Source organism: Hirundo rustica, chromosome 6 (genome assembly GCF_015227805.2).
Source record: "Hirundo rustica isolate bHirRus1 chromosome 6, bHirRus1.pri.v3, whole genome shotgun sequence".
Classification (NCBI taxonomy): domain Eukaryota; kingdom Metazoa; phylum Chordata; class Aves; order Passeriformes; family Hirundinidae; genus Hirundo; species Hirundo rustica.
Window position 1 is genome coordinate 41,570,962 of NC_053455.1, and position 23,306 is coordinate 41,594,267.

General features: G+C 40.7%; 2 protein-coding genes across 2 annotated transcripts in view; both read right to left on the reverse strand.

The window, feature by feature from the left end:
• ALKBH3 (alkB homolog 3, alpha-ketoglutarate dependent dioxygenase) lies at positions 1–17,888 on the reverse strand. The gene is made up of 9 exons (XM_040068481.2): positions 17,809–17,888; positions 16,350–16,462; positions 15,155–15,189; positions 14,245–14,292; positions 12,544–12,647; positions 11,193–11,281; positions 8,239–8,448; positions 1,666–1,764; positions 1–1,154 (listed from the first exon to the last, which is right to left on the reverse strand). The coding sequence occupies exons 1-9, from the start codon at positions 17,876–17,878 to the stop codon at positions 1,062–1,064; spliced, it is 861 nt and encodes a 286-aa protein (XP_039924415.1). The 5' UTR covers positions 17,879–17,888; the 3' UTR covers positions 1–1,061.
• A 1,383-nt stretch (positions 17,889–19,271) lies between these two features.
• Positions 19,272–23,306, reverse strand: part of HSD17B12 (hydroxysteroid 17-beta dehydrogenase 12) — an 83,156-nt gene continuing 79,121 nt past the window's right edge. The window contains 2 exon segments of the mRNA XM_040067901.1: positions 19,272–20,949; positions 21,111–21,260. Coding sequence (XP_039923835.1) covers positions 20,845–20,949; positions 21,111–21,260 — 255 coding nt within the window. The 3' untranslated portion in view covers positions 19,272–20,844.

A 23,306-nucleotide genomic window follows, 5' to 3' on the forward strand; every position in this document is an offset into this window, starting at 1 on the left:
TATTTTCTCCACACCAGTTTATTCTTACAGTGAAGAGGGACATTAGCTGGCTTAACAAAGCTAACATGTCACAAGGCATAGGGTATTTACCTGTGCTTAGATCCTACTGCAGGCAGACAGTGAAGACGGACCAAACCTATGATCTGATCCAGTACAGTGATGATACTTAGCTGCAGTAAAAGCTTTATCACACAGGCAGCACTCCTGACTTAACATCTGGACTGCAGCCATCAGCCCACTGTGTCTCAGCAGGCAAACTTGAAGGATTCCAGCAAGTCAGCCTGGAATCTGGTCTGAGGTGCTGACTGCTGATCTGTGACAGCAGAGGCTCAAGAGATAACCCTCTGAGTGACATTCTTTAATGCAATATGCACTGACCCAGAAGCAGGGTTGTCAGGTATCTCTGCTGCTTGCCTTTGCTTTGTCCTGTCTACATGGATAAACAGTTAGGATAAAGTCTAACCACAGAGTGCATGGCAGACAAGAGCCTTGACCCTCTGTTCCACTAGACACCAGTGTAATTCAAGTAGTTATTTAAGTTATGAAACTGATTGCTTAATTGGAAAAGACCCTGCAACCTTCAGATAAAAAGCAGTGCACCACCCTTTGGTGAAATGAGTAATACCCAGAGATCACCAAGTGCAGCTTTCTCATTTCTGTACAGACACACAGAGGTGGCTTTACATCAAAGAATCCCATCTTGTCATTACTTCCAACAGCGATCACAACTTGGGATCAACAAGATAAGGTGCAAACTATCTTCTCACAGAATCTGTCTGCTTCAGTTGGGACCTCTCAAATCTTTCATGTGTTTTGCGCTTTTTTTAAGAATAATCACTGCTCACAAACTTAAAGCCTGTGATTTGGCATCATCTAAAAATATATTAATTTCTGTTCACATAGCACAGGCAGCTTCTGATTGCCAAAGATCTTCATAATATCATGACTTTTCCCCACGACTTCAAGGAACTCTGTTCCTGTAAGGCTTCCTTTAAATCTGTAGCAATCTAAGGCTCTAGATCTGCTGTGGGTGTATATCCAACAACGTCCAAAGCAGCTCTTCATTTCCAAACTCCATCAGGTTCTGGATAAATGATCCTAAATGTCAAGTTTATCCGTTCCTCTCTGGAATGGTACTCCTTAGGCACTCGATGCTGTAAGTGACATTAGGGGCAAAAAAAAACCAGCATGAGCTTGTGCATTTAAAATACAGGTAATCAAACAAAGATTAAAACCTTTATTTCCTGTGATGGCTTTTTATTCATATTTCCAAACACTTAGGTAACATGAAAAAAATCAGGTTCTGACTAGTCAGGGCCACTGAACACAAAACATCTTCGTATATTACTGTAGAATTCTCAAGTTACAACTTTTTAATATTCCAAGTTCCTATACTGATTTTGCTCTTTTCATTGCAGGCTGCAACCTTCGTTGCTGAACTTTAATGCTGGAACATCTGAACTGATTCCTACTGCATCACTTGGCACACGAAAGCAAACCCATTGTTTCTGTGGGTGCTTTCAGATGCTGAGGCAGAAAGCCATACCAATGCCTTGGAAAAGAATTGTGCCACTGGAAGCAGAGTGTTCCATACCTTCATGGGAGTGCCTCGGTATATGTGGAAATTGCAAGTACAGCACATCAACAGTGTCAAGGAGTTCTTACCTGCCAATCCTCCTGGGTGGCTCCTTCCATCACCAACAGAGTCCCGTGATCAAGTGGGATTCTAAGTCTGTCTACGTAAGTATAGTCTCCATTCTCTTCCTAAAAAGAAACATTAGACACTGAAGAAGCAGGCATGTGCATTTGGTAGAAAGCTAGTCCTTTACAGCAGAGCTTAAAAAGCCCATGAGGGAGGAGGAGGAGGCTCTTCCAAGATCAAGAAATCTAAGTAAACCTCTCTGTATCTGTATTTCATATAAAGTCCAGGAGCTGAGCATCTGAATGATGAAAAGAAGCCATTGCATCCTGGATGCCACAGGTAAAGTTCAAAAACCAATTCCTGTATTTAGTACAAAATTCTGGAGTGAGGCTGCAAGCCTTATGGAAACATCTTACACAGTTCAGTGTGGAAACATTCTGCAATAGCTACCCTAGATTCCAAGTTAACTACTTCATCAAAAGTAACATCTTCCTGCTATTCTGAAATTCTCTTACAGCATTACATGCTGCTATGGCCCTAGCTGCTGGAAGAAGAGCTTTTCTTACGGAAAAAAAAAAAAAAATCTTCTTTTCCTATAATACCCTATAAAACAAGTCGTCTTAATCGCCACTAAGCAAAACAGAATGCTAGACTAAAAGACAAAAAAATTGCAAACTTTTGTTAAGCCTTTAGATTATGTTCAACTATTTTAAAACTCAAATATAACAACCAGACACAGTGACACATCCCAGCAGTGCTCTCACACATGCCACATGAGTGGAACAGCAACTCTCTATTGCTTGGCACTATCCTTTCCAACTTCAAATCAGATTCATACACTGCTAAGTCAAGTGTGTCGTAGTCCAACTTGAAGGAGGGTTGTCCTTTTAAAGTTCATAGCTTGCTGAAAAGCTCAAAATAATGAGGTAGAGTAACAAATACTGGGAAAATTATGTCCTAAACTAAAACAGTTTGATTTTCAAAAAACCAACTGGGAGTATATGTGTGTTTATAAATAAGATGCAAATAGAAAGATAACTGCACTTCCTAAAATGCAAAAGAGCTTAGTTGGTATCAAGTCAGTATTAAGAAACATTTTCTTATCTTCAGTTGCAACAAGGGAAAAAAATTCAAAAAATAGGTATTATAAACACGACTGCTGAGGAAAAGCAGAGAAATATCACTGCACACATACTTTCTATTTCAGAGGATTACATCATTTCACTTGGTGATGGACAACAGTGAGCTTATTTTTATCTCTTGCTCATCTTAATTAAAAAGGAATTTTGCTAAGATAAATGATTTAGGAGAAAACTCCCTTTTGGCTTAGAAAAGTCAGTATGTAAAAATAGCAAGTACTTTCTGGTTTAAATGGGACATCTCTGAACTCCATCGTACTTAGAAAAAGAGATTTCTATGTCAATTTGCTTTGCAAAGCCAGTGAAGTTAAACAAAAAGTTTTTACTTTCTTACATGCCATTACTGTTGACCAAAGTGCATTTCAGAACTTTTCTTCCTAGAGCTCACGTCAGACACACAGAAAACTAACTTGACTTTCAGAGGTCAAGAAGTTTATAAAAGGAATTTATTTTTGACATCTAAGCTGGAAAAGATTTCTGGTAGTAAACATGGAAATAAGTGTGTCAGCTGACTTCTTTATTTTCACTTTGTAACTCTGTGTGTGCACCACAAAACCACCTGCTTACAAAAACAGGTAAAGCAACTGTTCTGCTTTTTAATATATTGGAAGTTTCAAAATCTTGAATTACACACTTAATGCAATCCAAGCTTTACACTATCCAAGTATATACTGGCTAAATCTTTTTAAAAAATCCTTAATTGCAGTAACTACTGTTAATAAGTAAGGAAAGCTCAGTGTGAGTCGATGGGAAGCTGTGAATACAAAGTCTGTAAGAATTCCTGGACTCTATCAAGGTTGTTTTCTTGAAATGCTATCAAAATCAAAAAGAGAATAGATCTAGTATAAATCATCCAAGTTTGCTTCTTAAGTCTCAGGAAAGTTTTTTGCTATAGCGGTAGGAAATGGTTTCTGAACAATGTAGAGGAATCTTCTATTATAAGGAAAAGTAAATGGAAACATGCTGCAGGAGAATGCATAAATAATAATGCAGTTATACACGCAAATGATGCAAAATCATTTTCAATTGCAAAAGTCAGCATCTTTCATGGAGAATACTGTCTCTCTAGTCTTCTGCTTCACCTATTTACCTATTACCAAGAGAATTATCCAAGTTCAAATTTTGTATTTTTCAGATTTCATCTTGATTGTATCTCTCTTTTCCAGTTTACGTCTCTAGCAGCAGCTGTGCAAACACCCTCCTTCACAACAAAGTAGTCTCACCTATCAATACTTCTGCCTTTAACGTGTTTATTTTCACTGCCTCTGACAAAATCCTCACTGCAGTTCTTTTCTCTACAGATTCAGCAATGATGGAAATCAGTTCTACTGCCCTTTCCTCACTGGCCTGCCTTTAAACTCCCTCAGTCCTTCTGCAGCTGAGCACTCCCTTCTTCCTCTCTGCTTCTCTACAGCTTCTCAAGCCCTGCCAATACTGGTGGACAACACCTCCTCCCCCTCTGCAGCCACTGCTGTCTGAGTCTCTTCCATGCCAATCTAAAAGTTCAACCTGCTTCATCTTGATCTGAATCTCTGCTTCTACCTTCATTCATCTTCAATAAGGTCTGTTAATACACAAAGGGTTATTTTTCTGCTCTTTCCAGAAGTGCTAGATCTTTACCTTCTGCTAGGAAAACAGGACTGTGCTTCAGGGATTCGTTTGAAGGACACACCCATCTGAAGGCTGCTTCTTTGAACTGCACCAACGTCCCGCTATTTTATCTAACAGGTGTGGAGCTCCCTCCCTTCCCAGCAGCCAGCGGTTTCCTTGGTTATAGATGGAAGAAGAGCAAGGTGACAGCTGGCTTTCTAACTCCTTCCCCAGTTCACAGGGCCATTTGCTGGACAAACACCCAGCTGGTCCCTATGGCACCCACCCCTCTGCCACAGGACACCTCCCAGTGGAATGTGGGACCTTAGGGGGACACCAGGTGTCACCCTTCCCCCCCGTACTCACTTCCCCACTCAGCTTCCAGGAGGACACAATCGGGTAACTGGCACTGTCTCAGAGCTGGGCAGCGAACAAGCCATAGGAAAAAATGGTGGTGAGGCTGTATCAGGAACAGCCACCCCATAGAGTGAAATCAATTCCTCTCCACTAGGAGGATGAAGTCATGTCCCAGGGGGCCTTGAGGCTGTGTGGGGAATGGGAGGAGGTCACGGTGACACCCAGGCTGCAGGCAAGCACAGGAGAACTGATTGACTCAACCAATAGCTGTGTGAACTGTGTATGAATCACAGCTCAAAAGCAAAGCGTTTGTCTCCTGATTTCGGTGTAGGCAGGAGCTACAATGATGGGGGCAGGGGGAACAAGGAAGCAGGAGCAAGGTTAAAGTAATTTTCTGGAACTGGAAGAAAATAAAAGTCTACAGTGATGTGTTTCTTCTAACTCTGAAGTAGGCATCCAAAAAACCCTAGAAACCATTAAAAGCAAAGGACAAACACCAGCTGCTATCGTGTAACTGGTCCAAATAAACAGATAAGACTGTATTTAGAAAAAAGAATGCTTAAAAAGAAAAGTTCCAGCAGGCAAAATAAAACAGTTTCTGAAGTCATGTTAATTCCCATGAAGTCTCCTTATTCCAATGAGAAATTTGCATCTGAAATGTATCTGCAGCTTTTTTTTACATGCACTGACTGGGCTGAAATCCTGGTAAGAATTATTTCTACCTATTCACAAAGGATGCTTGTTTAAGAAGGTAAGAATAATCTACGCATGCCTCTACACTCCTTTACCCTCTATTATATGATAAAGACTTACCCAGTACAGTGCTCACCAAAAAGAAAAACAAGAATGAACCTTTCCTTACCCTCATCCTAGAACAATTTTCAGCGTAATAAAAAAAACCACGTAAACCTAAGTAACTTTTTCATTTTTGCCAAGTGAAAAAAGATTTCAGATTGTGTGATTCTTTCAGAGTGACTTACATAAACATTACCAAATTACTCAAGGACAATTGTCAAAATTCACATGAACGTGCACAGAAAATACAACCCATCAACACTACTGGTCATCTTTTCAGTTAGAGAAACAGGATTTTATTCACTATCAGGTTCATCCACATTTCAAGATATAACCTAGAAAATATTTGTACAGATACCAACACGAACTGAAGTCTCCGAAGGCTCTGATCTAGTACTCCTCAACTGCCCTTCAAGCTGTGATCTCACTTGTGGTACATACTTGTTTTGTACTCAGAACATGATCCCACGCAGGAAACCATATTTTTTCCTAGTACTATTTATCCACAGCGATGTTCTACCATGGTATTTTTCATCTTGTATGTTCATTATATCTTTCATCTCAAAATACTTAAAAGCATTTACAAGAAGAGAGGAAAATGAAGGCCTTTGAAGCCCTAGAATCTGAAATAGCACAATGTTGGCCTTCAAAGAGGTTTAATTTTGGGAGGAAAAGGATTTACTTTCTATTTCCCTCCTCAATGAAGACTAATTCTGGAAAATCCAGTGTACTGATACTGGCTGATACTGAAACCAGAGAGAGTCTGAATGCCCGTGATGAGGTTAATCTGAATTCTTTTTCCCTAGATTACATTCCTCTTCCTGTAACTTGCTTCTTAACAAAGGAATGATCAAACTTCAAAGATCTACAATCAGATTTAACTTTCTCTTAATGGAAGAGAGAATGCTACAGTACAATAGAGTATGAAGATTACTTCTTCAGTGGTACAGCCTGAAAGGTTGTAATTTCCATCAGAGCCTCTTGTAACTCCCACTTGGCAAAGCATTTATTGTCATAGGATGCTCTCAGGAAACTTCAGGCTTTGGGAATGTGCAAAGAATATGTAATGTGTGTCATGTAATCATTAAATATGAGTTCCCTTAGGCACAGGACACACTTAATAGCAACTGTTTCAAAGATCTGCACATGGAGATTCTACCTCAAAAAAGAAGGTATGTCACACTTGCAAAAGGAATACACTTCACAGCTAGCAAGACTCAGCTAGTCAGAAATATCATGTCAAAGGTGCTAAAAAAAATGAGGAGAGCTTGAGGATACATCTATAGAAAACCATCCATCTCTGGAAGAAAAGAGAAGAAATTGTACAGTACAGATCAAACAAGGCGGCCAAGTACGAATGGCACAGACTGAATTTCCTCTTTGCTAATAGTGGGTGTCTTTTCAGAAAATCCATAAAAAAGGCATCTTACTCAAGAACTAGGACTGATTTTTAAGGCAGAACCTGCCAAGTTTATACTGAAGTTTAAGCGTATTTTATTCTGATTCATTGATGGTAACACAGGCATTTCTAAAATTAATCCAAGCACCATTTACAGTTTTCTAGAGGAATAAACTTTCAGCTGATATTTTATTATCAACACAGCATCAGGAATACTTACTCATGCTATGCCCACTGACATAATAGACTGGTTATGTGATCTCATGCTCAGGGACCAAGATTAAATTCACTTCAGGCAACAAATTGGAGAACTGGTGAAAACTACCAATGACTTGTTTCCTGGTTCAATTTCTGACCTTTGCTGTTCAGGCACAGGTGACGCTTGATGGGCAGGTTTCACTATGTCAGCACTGAGTTTTCCTGTAGGCTGGTAATTATCACCTCTGCTTTCTGTACTACCTACTCAGAATGAACAGCAACACAAGCAGATAGCAAATTTCTTTCCAAAGTTGTCAAAGACTGCACAAGCAGAAAATTCATCTGAAACATGACACCCTAAAATATGGCCTGTATTCTCAACACCTGTGAATCCCTTACTTGGATAAATACAAACTGCAAAGGTTAAGCTGGCTTATAAACTAAGCATTCCCAAGCACAGCACTTTATCTAAAAAGAGTACTCACTACTGTATCACCAATTAACTCCCAAAAGGATATTCCACACTCCTTATTCTCCTTAGCAAAGCAGAGGATCTCTGTTTAGCCTGTGAGTATGATGTGACACCTTCCAGGGCATTTTATGGAAAAGAAATGAGCTTCTTCCCTTTGTTCACTGCCCCTCAATCTGAATACACACATGTCAAAATGCAAACACCATTAAGAGGATTGTTACTTAAAAGAGCAGTCAGAACTACTCTTCACCCCAAGTACACTCTGCATTACATAACATTGGCCTGAGTTTAAGAAAATGGTAGCAACTCTTTGATTCATTTGCACAGTTCAAGACCACTTTCAGCATCGCTGATCTCATTTTAAGTAGCAGGAAGGGCCCTTACTTGGGCAGAGGATTGCCCAGGTTCCAATTTCACTGCAGCACTACTCTAGACTGCTGCACATTATTAGGGTGCATTCCCATCCTCAGGATGTCATGGCCCATGCGAGAGATTTCTTGATCCCTGCACTTATTCCACAGGACTTCCCAAGCTGCGCTTTCATTAACTTTGAAATGTTACAGTAATTAAGTTCACTTAAATGGGGAAAACAATAAACATAGTAGTAGTAGCTGTAAGACTCTCTCAGTGTGATATGAACACTCACAGGGGAAGGTTTTTTCCTCATCTCAAAGGTCCGAGTAGCACCAAAGCTGAGTGAGGCAATGACAGGATTTTTTCCCAGTGACGCCTCATCATCACTGTGCCAGTCCACGCTGTCCTTCTCACTTCGGTAGAGGTTGCAGAGGAGAGAGTTGAAGGTGTAGCCAGTGAACTCCTCAATGCGCTCCTTCAGCATGGTCAGCAGAGGATGCCACTGCAATCAGCGCACAGGGGAATGTAAATGCCATGAACGCAGGCCGGGGCAGGTAATGGAAGACAGAAGGCAAAAACTACTAAGAAACGAAATATACTGCACTTTAATCATAATAAACTTAAAATAAAACAAATGACTCACAGCAATTCTGATGATATTTTTAGCAGAGCAGAGGAATGGGCTGGGCTTTCTACAAAATATGCGTGTTACCCATCACTAAATACTAAATCATCTCTTTAAACTCTGAAGCCAGGCTGCCTTTCACACTAATGGAGGCAATCAGTGACTAAATGACACTGCTCTCAATTGCCTGCAGCTGTTGACAGAGAACAAGAGGAAATGGTTGGCATAACACAGCCCTCTGCCCCACTCTGCTAGCACAGCTTGTTGAGCTCAACTCATCACCTCTTGGGATTTTGACTTCGACATTGTAACTCTTCTGTGGATCACAAAACCCATGTCACTGGCCCTTTACAAACAACACGCTGAGCCCACAGCCCAGGGAAGCTCTGCACATTCCATTACAACTCAGTCCAGTTATTTAATGTTAGAAACTTACATCATGACTTTCATCTGTGCTTTTAAGGATTACACAAATATATAAAGGAAAAAAAAAAAAAAAAAAAGCCGAAGCAATGTAGGCCAGAATTCTTGCCCATTATATAAACAGAAAGAGAGATCAAGAGAGGGTAAGAAACTGATTGCAATACCTTCTTTCCCCAAGTTTCCCCAAGCTTCCCCAAGTTTAACAGATATTTAACTCATTGGTTACACGGCAGGAACTTCAACGTGCCATCTTCTCTAATGGGGTATTTCTAATTAAGTCATGCCTTTAACAATTAAGCATCATGTAAATAATTAATTCTAGATAAATACACCTTGCAGCTATCGAGCATGTTGGGAAAGCAATAATACCACCCCCTCCCGCCCCCCCAAAAAAAAGTTTGCTAGCAACTGGGCTGTCTCAATGTACAGAAAAGTCCAACAAGAATTACCAGGACTAGATTTCTTCAACTCCCATCACAGATGTATTACCATAATGGTGAATTTTACAATGTAATTGAAAGCCCACTACAAACCTGCAGCAGTGGAAGTAGTTTTGTTGAAACAACTCTACCACTGCTTACAGAGTAACATTTTCTAATAGCAAAATCCATTTAGGCACAAAAACTGGATTATATCTAGAAGTACTGCAATCACATCAATTCTTACAAAAAAAAAAAGGAGGGGTCCAAAGCTAATCACTCCTACAGATCAAGTGTTTAAGGGAGTAATCAGTTTTAGCTAAGCTGTGCACTAAATTACACATTTTTGTGACAGAAACCCTATTCTACAGGTAGGGACTGTTCTCTTCACACCATCCCCTACTTCTAAGCTGCAGGTACTCCCATCTGCAAAGCGTGTGAAATGGCAGAGTGCCCATGGGCAGTGTACCCACAGATCTGCCTACGGGCAGCTTCCAGCCGGGGGAGGGCTGGCTTCCAGCTATACAACTTCTCCAGTGCACCTCACTTTCTGCTTGAGTTCCTTTCTCTCAGTAAAAAGCAGAAATATCCAGGAAAAAAAGACAGAACCGGCCTGAGGACTCATTTAGGCCTTGTACCTTTTGGATGAGAGAAAGAAGCCAGTGGCCCAATGAGTGCTAACTCAGAACTTGATGCAAATGGAAATGAAACCTTGAATTGAAGGTGTGTGGGCTCTATCCAATCTCTGATCAGCAATGGGTTTCACAACAGGCAGTTCTGAACAGGATTTAAATCATTAGTGTACAACAGAATGATTTTGTGAGGGCACTTCCAATCCCTAAAGCCATTCAGCTTTCAGAAAAAGCCCATTTAAAATAGTATTTCACAAATGAGTACCAAAGAAATGCCTGTTTTTCTACCACAAGTTCCAGAGGTCAGAGAATTTTTAACTACAATATTTTTGAAACTACAAAATCTTCACAACTCATTATGTTAAATAACGCCTTTCCAACTCTTCCCAAACATCCCACTTTGGCAGCAGTTCTGGGACTCGGGACATTTTTCTCTCATGCTATCCAGCTTTCAACAGTGACACCTAATTACTGCCATGGAAATTTTAAATAAAGCAATACCAAGAGACAGGCTGATGGGACAACAGGCTGAGAAAGAGAGAGGAAGAGAAAACATGAACAAAACATCACTGAGTCACTCAGAAGGTTTTTAACTCTTCCAAAACAGTGTGGGAAATTATATGCTACAATCTGGAGTTGCTGAGCAGATGAGCTGCACGTGTGAATTTCACAGCATCCACATAAGAATCAAAATATGCCTAAACTTTCATTTAAGCAGTATTGAACCTAAGTGTTTCTGAAAGTAACTATTTCAGTAATTGGTATTACTGTATCTTTACAACAAAAAAATCAGTAGGACTGTGTGCAGTACAATCTCCCATACAAAGACGCTTGGAGTTAAGTCACACAGAGCAACTCAGTTTTGTTCAAAGCTACAGTGACCCAAAGCAAAACTTTACACTCTAGAGTAGTAACTTCCTTTTGGCAATATTTGGCAACTAAATCACACTGCTTTCAGTCAACTCACTCATAAAGTGTATTTTATAAACCTGACCACATGCCAGTAGAATCTGCTGCTGACCACAAATGAAATGCTAACAGATTCTCTAGATAACTAGAATAGAGGATAGAGGGAATTTTTGTCTCTTGATCTGTGCAAAGGATTTCTCTGTAGACAATAATAAAACACAAGCAAACACATACATACGTTTGGATTTGGCTGCATTGTTATCCTGGAATATGTGTAAGGAAGTTCCCCATACCAGGATGTAAGCCGTGGTTCCTCAAAAGACACTTCTGAAAAAAACAGGGAGACTTTCTCAGTTTCCTTACCAAAGGATTTGAAAACAGAAAGATGATGCAATTCTGCCAAGAAACTTGACCAAAAAGAGCCTGTCCGTTCACCTAAAGCTAAAAAGCAGCCCCTTAAAAACCTCAGCTTTACATAATGAACTCAAATGAAGGAATGAAATTATTCAAAATCAGGTGTGCCTCTGCAGGAGGAATTACCTTGCCAAAATCTCAAAAACATATCCATTTTCTTACCCTAATATGCCAGACAGAGCAGGGACTGGATGAGTTAAAGATAGCAAATGAAACTGAAATTTTATCTTGTTTTACGTTCACCTGGTTCTGGTGCCCAGTATGCTGGCATAAGCTGCAACATGCAGATGGATCACTGGAAAGAGTGAAGTAGAAAGGACTGTAGCATCCTTGGGACATACAAAAACAAAACGTAGCAAGGCTGGACACAATATTTTGTCAAATAAGTGTGTGCTCTGTGGTATAACATAAACATCAGGTTAAAAATACTTTAGGCTTATGAAAAGACTATCTTGGCAACTATTTCTCATGCTTGACAGGTGCCAATTCTCCATCACACTGTCCCTTTATTGCCAGCCAAGAAACACACATGTTGAAAACATCTTCCAGCCCTGTCCAGTAACTACTCTGATACATTATCTTACATCAGTTCCTGACTGAAAGTGAAATTTCGCTAGAACAGGTGCCCCTTAGTGAACAAATCCAGAATAGCAGCCTCTTCTCCTACTGCATACTGGAACTAATAACTAAAGCTAAAGGAAAAGGAACATGCTCTGCTGGGAGCTGCATATAATTTCAGCAATTTCAGCATGCTGCTGACTTTCAGTAAAAGAGGCAAAAAATATACCTCGTGAAAGAAACCTCCAAGAACAGTTTTTGCAGCATTGCTGGGAGACTGTATGATGGTTACCAGACAATCTTAAGAAATGAGTGAAAGAAAGAACCAGAGATGACAGAAGAGAGTAAAATTCCAAGACTTTTAAGACAGGCAATTTTAATTTGGAAAGATCCCATTTAGTTGGCAATAGCAACATGGCATTAGGGGTTGAAAAGTAAGCTGCAGTAGTCTTCAGATACGCACAGAAAACCCACACGGAAACTTGAGGAAGTGGTAACGTTGAAAATGAAAACCAATTCTAAACAATGATTAGATTCTAAACAACAACTCAAAACACAGATCCTGTTATGGAATTGACCTGTGAATGACCTGAAAAAGTGGTCTACACACTCCTCACCCTGTCTGATGTGAGTTCGCTGACCCCAGGGTATGTCTTGGAGGAGTTGCTCAAACATCCAGTCCGCTTGTTCTGAGTCAATAAAGCCAGGAATCAAATGAATCCTAAGGATGAAAAAGAAAAATGGAAGGAATATACATTTCTGTACTTGCTTTGGGAAAACATTTTCATTTCCAGGATTTGCAGAGGAATTAAAAATGGCTGTAATGCATCATAACAAAAGTCAAAGCCCAGTGTCCTGTTTCTGACCGCAGCCAAAAGCAGGTGTGAAGGAAAGAACAGAAGGGCTCCTGTTGAGTCTTAACCCTCACCAAATGTATGCATATTCTTTCCAAAACTTATGAAAACATATGACAACCAACAACATACCATGAATTCCACAATCAGCCATATGCTATGAAAAAATGGCATCCTTCTGCTTGTTATCAATTTCACATCTGATAAATAAGACAGACCTGACTATAGTAATACAATCAACATTCAGTAAATAATTACCCTTTATTCACCATCTCCACATCACTTAGAATCTGACAGCCCTTTATCTCTACTGCCATTCCTACTGTCTTTTTCAGAGCATAAGGGAAAGTATTTAGCATAAGGACAGCATTTAATGTCTCCTATTTTTTCATTTCCTTATGTACATCTAGTATTTTTATTGGATTAAGAGTCATCCAAGAATTAGAGCCACTAATGGTGGTGGGCTGCAGAGTAAGCATGCTGCTAACAGCATTTACTCTCACAAGTATTCCGTGCCCCAAAGATCTCACTGTAACAGTATATAATGAAGGTGTTAAAAAAAAATGTAAATCTGATTATTAACTTTCTAGAAATGCATATGTTCCATCAGTGTATTATGAAAACAAACTCCAGAAAATGCAGGATAATCCAGCTGACTATGTATCTTGTGTCTTCCCAACTGGTCAAAGCTTTTACTTTTCAAAATGCTTTAAAAATGTATTTGCATCTTTAGAAGAAACTAAGATGAAGCCACAAAAATTAAAAAACACAATAAACCGAAGAAATTAAATAAATGCACAAAAAATTACTAGGTCCTTGGCATTTTTTCCACTATTAATAAAAATCTATCAAATTCAAAGAAGAGGATTAATATGGTATTACAGCTAAGTCAGCAAGGTAAAATGTATTTTAGTTAGTAGGAACCACAGAACAAGTAGGTATTTGCTTTGAAGTGACCTAAAGCTGAAATAATTAAGGCATGGCATATAAGCAGAAGGGACAATCCTGAGGTTACCACAATTGCCTAAAGTTAAATGCTTTTATTAGATTTATTTAAACCAACTCCAGTTTACAGCTACAAGTTTTGGGCCACTCTTAACTGTACAGCACAGACATCACACACTTGCTAATACAGGAATACTGATCTAAATTTGCACCAGCAACTTCCTGTGAATCATGACACAAATGGACACAGCCCCTTGTCTCTATTCTGGAAAGAGCACCAGATGCAGTACACACCAGGTGTCAAGAGGTTTCTTTTTCTTCTCTTCAGTGATGCTCAGAACCATCTCAGTCCCTGTTACCTGTCACTCAAAAGTATCTCCAGAAGTACTCTAAAGAGATGATGCACAGGAAGTGCAGTGTGCAGCTGCTGAAGTCAAAACCCTCTACAGAGACGGGACTTCAGAAAGCTGAGTATCACCACCCCGCGCTGCAAAAGCAAATAACATTTCATCCACTTACCTAGAAATACCAGTTGGGCCCTTGCTGAGCTCATACACACCAGGCTTGCTAAGGATGTAGAAAGGAAAGAGCCATCAGAAAGACAAACAAGAAATTATCTTAGACTGAGCAGCACAGACTAGAATAGCTGTAGGCCTGGACAAGAGAAGTTTACTTTAAAAAAGACAAGAAAGTTAGAAAAGGGAAGAAATAATGTCCTGGACATAAAGGTCAGAGTAAGGTAGCAAGGTGTGCTGCAGAACCAAATGAGTTTGCATGTACTTCCTGTCCCTCCTTCCACCAAAGGCTCAGTACGGTTTTAGGGCTTTTAGGAAAAAAAAAAAAGAGAGATGTCACAGGGAACCTAAAGGAGTCAACCACACATGACTACACTCAGATCACGATGTTTGCATCTACAGGTATACTGAGAAAGAAAATTCTACCAAGACAGCCAAACTGAACCAAGCTGGATTTTCAGTATCTCTAACTCCATCATGCACCACCACACTTTGTCACACTTCATGCCAAAGTTATCCTGAGAAGACGCCCAAGAGGTAAGTGACATACAAATACCCAGCTTCACTATGAAACTTACTATCAGCTACTTCTCTGAGCCCTGAAAGAAGCTGCCATAACAGCTGGTATATTCCAGAGTAAGTAATTTCTAGCATAGTTTACACTGGGACTGTTCCATCAAAATGAACACTGCTAACTAAAGGAGACATACTGGCAATTGTGCTGAACCAGAATGTCCAACTTATCATGATTACTGGCTTCCCAGATATACCAAAGGCATAAAAACCAGTTAACAGACTTGGGCTCTCCTGGTAATACATTCAGCTCATGATAAAAGGGTTAAAAGTCCACAATTTCTACTCTTACCAACCATGATGACAGAAAAAGCACACAGAGAAGTCAGCGGGGTACTCACTCTATCACACCTGCCTCAGGAACTCTGCGCTCCACCTGAAAGGGAACGAGACAGCACACAGTGAATATTAAAGTATCTGGCACTCTCCAGTCAAACAGAACTCACATTCATCTCTAGTGACTCTGTGTAGCCACACACTGATAAGCCAGTGAGAAAAACACACCTCAGGGCAAGGGAGAAGTAGTAACAGCTCAGCCACTCCCTCCTCGACCCAGAAACTCTCAAATGCAGCTTCCTCTGCAGGCTGGTTTTTAGCCATCAACTGCCCCCTAAAGGACACTGGTTTCTAAATTATCTGGATTTCCACAATACTTGCTATTTATCAACTGCAATCGAGAAAGTTCTTATCTTTATATTTATAAAAATATCCTTATGTAAGGAAAAATTCAGAGCAACCCTCTAAGGAGCACAAACAAACTGCAGGCCTCAGTCAAATGAGTAAAACACAAAAGATCAGACATAGCAGGAGCTTACATTGTAAAGCTGCCTACACAGCTGAGACAGCTGTATTCTGTTAAAGGACAGAGTAGTTTAATCCAGCCTTGGCTATCATTCTGGTCATCTCAGGGATTTATGCTTCTCTTCCCCAAGCTCAGTGGAGTTCTGATTTGCAAGGAGTTACTGCATTGATATAGCAATGATATAGTGCAAAATATAGCACTATATAGTTAGCAGGTCTCTGCCACAGGGGAAAGAGAATCTCCCCAGGCCATCTTCCATGCATCCAAGCCAAGATGACAGCCTTTCAAATAAGTCTAGCTTAGTGCTCATGATTATTTTTTTCCCCAAGCAAGGAAGTGCCCACACTCTGCATAGAGTACAATATCCTTCATCAGCTGATGGGACATAAAGCCCATAAAACAAATCCCACGCTCTTCCCTTGTAACAAGTTAAGACAGATACTCCACCTGAGGAAAATAAGAAGGGCTCAAACCATGCTTAGGACATTGCACACTGGATAGTCAGTATAACATATTCTTTTGGGTCTCTAAAAAAAGAGTAGTTATGAACAGGCTAAATAGAGGGAATGTAACTTTCTGTTTGCTGTATATGCAAAACTGTTACCAACTCTGCTTAATAAAAGCTCAAAGTTCAGCTCAGATTTTAAACAATGGACTATATTCTCAAATAATTTTACCTATTATTTGAAGTTTAATAACAGATGAGATTCTGCTAGCTAGCCTGCAATTTTTACCTCTGATGGCTTTTCAAAGACAAATTGCTTTTGAGTGTGAGGCTGATCTTTCTGTCTCCATGCTGGTCTGGCACCTACAAGGGCAAGGCTGCCGGCCACAGGTGCCTTAGGTGCTAAAAGAAAGAGAGAAAGAAGAAAAGATCACACGAATTGAATGTCACTATACTACACTATACTAAAAAATATAGTTAGGAAAAACTTATGGAATCATTCCTTGGAATATTCTCCTATGCTTAGCAGAGACTTCAGGAAATTGCCAAACCTAAGAGTTTAAATTGCACAGGAACTGAAATTTATATTTATATATATATAATATATTTGTTATGCATGGACAAACAAAACTGAAAACATACTTTATCAGAAAGGTTAACATCTATAACTTTTCAATTCTGCAACAAACACCTATCATGCATCAGCAGAAAATGCTTCATGCAGCTAAGCTGCTTCCCTCTGTATTCCTTTTCTTAGGGGAAAAACAAAAACAAACAAACAAAAAACCAAACCAAAACAAAACACCACCCAAACATCCCACTTATTATTAGAACAGGATTTTAAACCAGGGAGAAAGTGGAAGAGCAACTTTGACACACCACTTCAGGTGTTTTATTGCCACATGGAAACAAGATTTAAAATGGGCCTAAAATACAGATAAAGTCTCTACTCGGCATAATTCAAACAATGGGAAAGATATTTTTTTGATCCCCTTAGGATCAGGAGCAATGAAATGCACCTGTGACAGAAAATTTGGAGGCCACATGCACAACTCAAAACAGTTGGCTATTCTTTTTCATGACTAAAAAAAAAAAAAAAAATCAGCTTGCCTAGGATGCTCAGTCTAAAGAGATATGGGAGCTTTATAGAAACTGTAATCAGGTGAGTGGAACATGTTTTGAGCACGTTCACAAAAACAAACCAGTCCCTCCTGCAAGACTGGAAACCTCCTAAGTGCTCCTCTGCCTTTATACTCTTTGCTTTCAACGTTTGCCAAAAAACCCGCGACGTTAACTGCATCCCTTTCTGCCACTTGTCTTTATTCTATGATCTTTTCACTGTGAAAAGCTAAACGAAGGCACACAACGCGTTTTATGAATAAGAAGTGACTGTTCTTAGCCAAGTCAGCTCCACCAAACACTATTCGTCTCATTCGAGCTGCCCAGAGACGCGGACGACGCGCTCACCTCCAAGTGCGCGTTCAGCAACAAACACATCCGCGCCCTGCGCTCTGCACCCGGAATCGCCTCACCTGCGGCACACGCGCACATTTCACCTAAAACCGCGTTCGAACACCCGCAGCTCAGTTACCGACGGGGACGGGGCAAACGGGGCCGCGCAAGGCGGCCGGAGAGCGCGGCCCGAGACCGGTCCCGCTGCCTGGTGCTCGCCCCGTGCGCCCAGGATGGCGGCGGAGCAATCGCGGCCGTCGGGAAGGAAGGGAAAGGCAGCTGCGGGCGCTCCTTACCTGCGGGCCGCCCCGCCGCGGCCCCGGCCCAGCCGCCCTGCACCCGGGCCTGGCGCCGCCTGTCCGCCATGCCGGGCCCCGGGCCCCGCCCGCCGCTCCGCCCGCAGGGGCAGAGCTCCGGTTAAAGGCGCTCCGAGCCCGGGCAGCCAGCGCCCGCCCCCATCCTGCCAGCCCCATTCCAACAAGGGAGACAAACTGCGCTCCCGGTCTTGCACGGCGCCGGTAACAAACGCATTCTTGGAACCACCAAAGGACGGGATTGATGGCACCAGAACCCCCCTCCTATCTTCTGACAGGCGCGCACGGTAGTCCCAAGGACGTGGACAGCTATTAAATAGACATTACCTCCATCACCGAGGTGAAGAGACATTCAATTTTGAGGTGATTTAGGTTAAAGTATAAGTAAAATTTAGGTAAACAATTAGGCTAGCGATTCCCTGCTGCAGCTTGGAAAACAGAAGACCTCAGAGGGCATGAGAGTGGGAACCCAACCTGCAGCCTGCCACCACATGGAGGGGCACCAGGGGCTCTAGAACCTCCTTACCTGGGCACCGCTCCCTCCGTGCCAGCCAGATGTGCACACTATTCCCTCTGCCATACCTTTCTGAGCACCTTCAATTGTTAGAAAATTGTTATTTGGAAATAATTATTTATTAATGGCTTAACAGTTCTAATAAAATTTGTGTTCTGATGATTTTAAAGTATCAGCACTGTAAAATCATATCATATCCTGAGTTGTAAGGGATCCATTAAGATCATCTTAAGTTCAAGTCCCAGCCTTGAACAGGACAGCCCCAAAAATCATACTATGTGCTTTTTTGAGAGTGTTGGCCAAACACTCCCAGAACTCTGTCAGGCTTGGTGCCATGCTTACCTCCCTGGGGAGCCTGTTCCAGTGCCCCAAACATCCTCTGGAGGAAGAACTTGATCCCAATATCCAACCCAAACCTCCCCTGACTCAGCTTCATGCTGTTCCCTTGGTTCCTGTCACTGGTCACCACAGAGATCCGTGTCTGCCACCTCACTTCCCCTTGAGAAGAAGCTGTAGACCACCATGAGGTCTCCTGTCAGTCTCCTCCAGGCTGACCAGACCAAGTCACCTTAACTGCTCTTCATAGGGCTTCTTCTCCTCCAGGCCCTTCACCATCTTCGTAGTCGTCCCCTGGACACTCTTCAACAGTTTATATCTTTCTTATATTTTGGCACTCAAAATATTCAAGGTGAGGCCACACTAGTGCAGAGCCGAGCAGGAGAGTCACCTACCCAACTGGCCAGAGATGCTGTGCCTAAAGCACCCCCAGACAGGGGGTAGATGATAGCCAGGAAAACAGATTAATATAAGCATTGGTTTTGGCATGTAAAAGTACAGTAATTTCCACTGTTCTTACTCACAATAAAGGACAATCAGACACTTGAATATATCTACAAACATTTTTACGAGAAAAAACTACCACATTAAAGACTCAAGAGTAATTTCCATTTTATTTGTTTTACAAAGTCAAAAACACACGGATTTTTTAGTCCAATGCTTTCACATCAGATCCAGAGCAAACCAAATCACGTGCTCTTCGTGAACTAATACCAGCAACTTCACCATCCCTGTTCCAAAAAATTAAGAAAACTATGGGATAGGATCTGCATCTCAGATTTGATCAGCACCATTGCATCGGTATTCAGGTTTTTTCAATGTACAGAAATGTTAGCCCCAAATCATATCTCAGTGCAACACATCTTACTTCAAAATCAGAGCTTGAAATTATTCTTTGAAGGACAGAAAATAAACATCCCCTCTTCAACCACAGGAAGTCACCACAGAATACAGTGGTAGCTACTTGCAATTTCATTTGCCTTGCAAGTTTTATACATTTTATGTTTATAAAAAGGAATGTTAGAGAGCAAAATCTTTAATAAAGATTAGGTAAATACAGACAACAGCAGTGCAGATTTCTCATGTACTCTGATCCCTGTGTCCAGGAGTTAGGTAACTTGAGCCTCATTGGAGCATTCCATTTTGGAACAGAACCATGAAACAAATCAGTTAACTTTAATGCAATTAAATTAAAACTGTTCTTCTCATTATGATATTTCCTGGTTCTCATTTTTAAAGCTGTCTAAATATTTAGGAGTCATATTTCAAAGGACATCAGCAGAAAGACTCATACATAACTTCAGAAAGAACTTAACTGCGGTTGCTAACAAGGAGAAGAACTCATTTCAAGCTCTGCATTTAAAGTACCCATAATCTGTTACATAGCAACCAGCACGTAACATGTAACTTGTGACATTTATCTACATTGTATTATCACCAGCTATTACAAAGAGCAGGCACTGAACTTTTAAAAATGTTATTACAAATCATGAAGATTACATATTACTGAAAAGTTAGAATCCATATTCAAGACCCAACATTTTAAATGCTTTCTGCAATGTTACTTTATGTATATATTTATAGATGAGCTATTACACTTTTTTTTTTTTTGGCCCATTTCCCTCAAGCTCATAACCGAAAAATCACACTGGACCATGTAAGCAGGGGAGCACTCTTGAGCTGGCTGATAGTGCAGAATCCTTGCAAGTATCCAAAACCTGAGATTCAAGAGGGCAATACTCTGGAAATAGTGCTAGGTTACCTTTTAAAATAATTATGCTCCCCTTCCTCTCCTGCCCACCTATCCGGGAATATACGAGAACTACTTTTTTTTCCGCCCTTCACCCATAAGCATGATAATAGATATGATGGACACTATATAACCAAGATGTTCCTCAACAGCGTGATGTCTGATCAAGGCCATGAAAGTATTTCATAAAGCACAATGCAATTTTAGTTCAAAGCACTTCCCCTCTCATAATATCTATAAACAAATAAAGCCTATTTTTCAATCAATATTAGAAGTCAGTCGTCTTGTTTCATCTGTATCCTCAAAACAAGACTGTTCTCTTGTTAGAAAGTACACCTGCGATTGGAGATGTTTAAAACATTAGGTCTACTTGACGTTGCAGCATGGTATGGAGCCTGCAGGAGTCCCAGGTTCCCACTTACTTCTCCTTCATTTTCTTAAAATAACGAGCCCGTATTTGTTTGTTTGTTTTCATTATTAAGTTTATGGCAGTAGATGTAGGTAGAAGAGAGATGACCCATCCCTAAAAAAAAAAGCAACAAAAACACAACAAAAAAACAAACTCAATTAAAAAAAGAGGAGGAGTTGAGGTCTCAGCATTTTAAAACCTGTACTAATTACTCTTTTTTTCCATAGTAAGCACAAAGGACATTTCAGATCCTTACATTTTGCAAGGTGACTCACCATGAGCGCATGAGGTAGGTACCCATTGGTCTGGGACTGCAGGCCCACTGTGCCCAAGGCAGCTCTGACGTACGTTTCAGGACTGGGCTTATCGAGAGTTGGCTTGCGGATTTTGGACATTTTCGTTGCCACATAATATGGCAGAACACTCTGCACACAGGAAAACTCATGTTAAACAGGGAACGCTTTCAAGATTAATTTACAGATCCATCAAGGATCGAAAGTAACTGGAAATCAGATAATCCGTACACTGAATTCTTGCTTAGGCCAGCCTTATTTTCAGTTCTGAGATCACAATGGAATCCTAACCTAAGATCAAAAAAATTTTAATCAGATTATCCATGGGTCATATTTGGGCATAGTTCAGTTGTCTCCTGACAGTTAACATCACCAGCTGGAGCCCTAGAAAAACCACTCTTGCAAGCGTAGGGTTGAAAAGCCATTCTTAAAATTTGCCTTTTAAGTACAAACCTTCATTCCAGTTGTTTATTTGAAAATGCTGTAACTGTTGCTTCTTTGTAGTAAACCCCAAATGTTTGCTTGAGAAGGAGGTGCAAAACCCAAGACAGGAATTTTATAGTAAAAGCTCCTCAGTTTGGCACCTGTAGGAAGGCAGGAGGAGGAAGGAGAAAAGAATGTCCGGAGACTCAAAACGTGGAATTTGTAGCTCCACAGCAGGGCTCAGAGGACAGAGGAGATTATCAGTACCGGAGTGGAAGGACAGAAGGAAGGATCAAGAAACAGGGCACAGCTAATGAGCTTTTATAGCAGTGTTTGGAAGCAAAATTGAAAAGTGATGCTGTGCCTCAGAACTGTCTGTAGAGGAGAAGCAAGAGGAAGCAGCATAGGTATATGTTGATGGAAGGATGCTGATCACACAAAGGCATGTCCATCGTAGGGCAAATTAGACCTGAAGGATCCAAAATCTCATTCCACCTATCCCAATCTCACGCTGCTGGAGAAGGAAAAGGAAATGCACATATACTTGTACAGTAGGAAGCAATGCTCTTTCCTCATGGTAATGGTTTTGGCAATGCTTATAACTTGTCCTCAATTTTTGCCTCTAAAAAAGTAATCAAAAAAGCCCTGGTCTACAGCCCTTAAACAGATATTAAACATACTATATCTCAACACGCCTAGAGAGGTTGGAACTTTATCACCACTTTGAAAAGCACCTCCTAAGACACTGTCAGTGCCTCTACCAGTGATTCAATACATCCACCTACTACTGCCCATCTAGCAAGTCTCTGACTGCTGTACCTTTACAGCAAGTACCTGAGAAGTGTGCGTCTATTTCTGCTCTACTAATTCATCTCCAAATGAGAATACCATCTCAAAAACCAGTATATATCTGGGCAAGTTACAGTTTGTAAACCTGTTTCCCCATGTTAGTCCCTTAAAGAAACGCCACACCTGCCTGACTTCAGAAACATCTGCTGTTCCTCTCAGCAGCACAGTTCTCACTGAGTGTGCATCCATGCCATAGCTGTGCACATTTCAACAGAAATTTTATCACCACAAACAGGAAACATTGGCATGTCTGCTCATTCCTTCACCTGAGAACATGAAAACTTTAAACAGAAGTCTATAAATAGGACTTTCAATTATATACTCGTGAGTCCACTTTCAAATGGGAAGGAAAACATGGAGACCTAAACTTCAGAAGTGAAAGCAGCTACCATTGCTTTTAAAGTCATCAAGAGCTACAAATGCTTGGATAAGAAAACTACTCATTCTGCTACCATAGCAGCATAGGTAACTCATTTCAGCTCCAGAATGTGAACCACATCTATTTTTCAAATTACATTTCTAAGGTGAAATTCTAGTTTGATGCTTTAAAAAGTTAATTTTAAGCTTCTTATTCACCACCAAATTATATCTGCAACATCCCCACCAAGAAAGGTGCAATAGATACGATTTATTCTCTTTCTCTGCTCAAACAGACTTCAAAAGTGAACTGCTTTACCCAGTTACACCACTGGATAGCATGAAGGGGCGAACAATTGTTCATGAGGATACTTGAAAAAGCAAGCATATGGCAGTATTCCTGGACTGATCCGCAGACTTCAAGGCACATAGGAACATGGGATTACACTCCAACATTTTTCTTCTCCCAGATGCACCCCAGAAAACAAAAAGGTACTTAATTTCACATTCATTAGATTAACCAACTTTGTATTAACTGGACCTTATTTT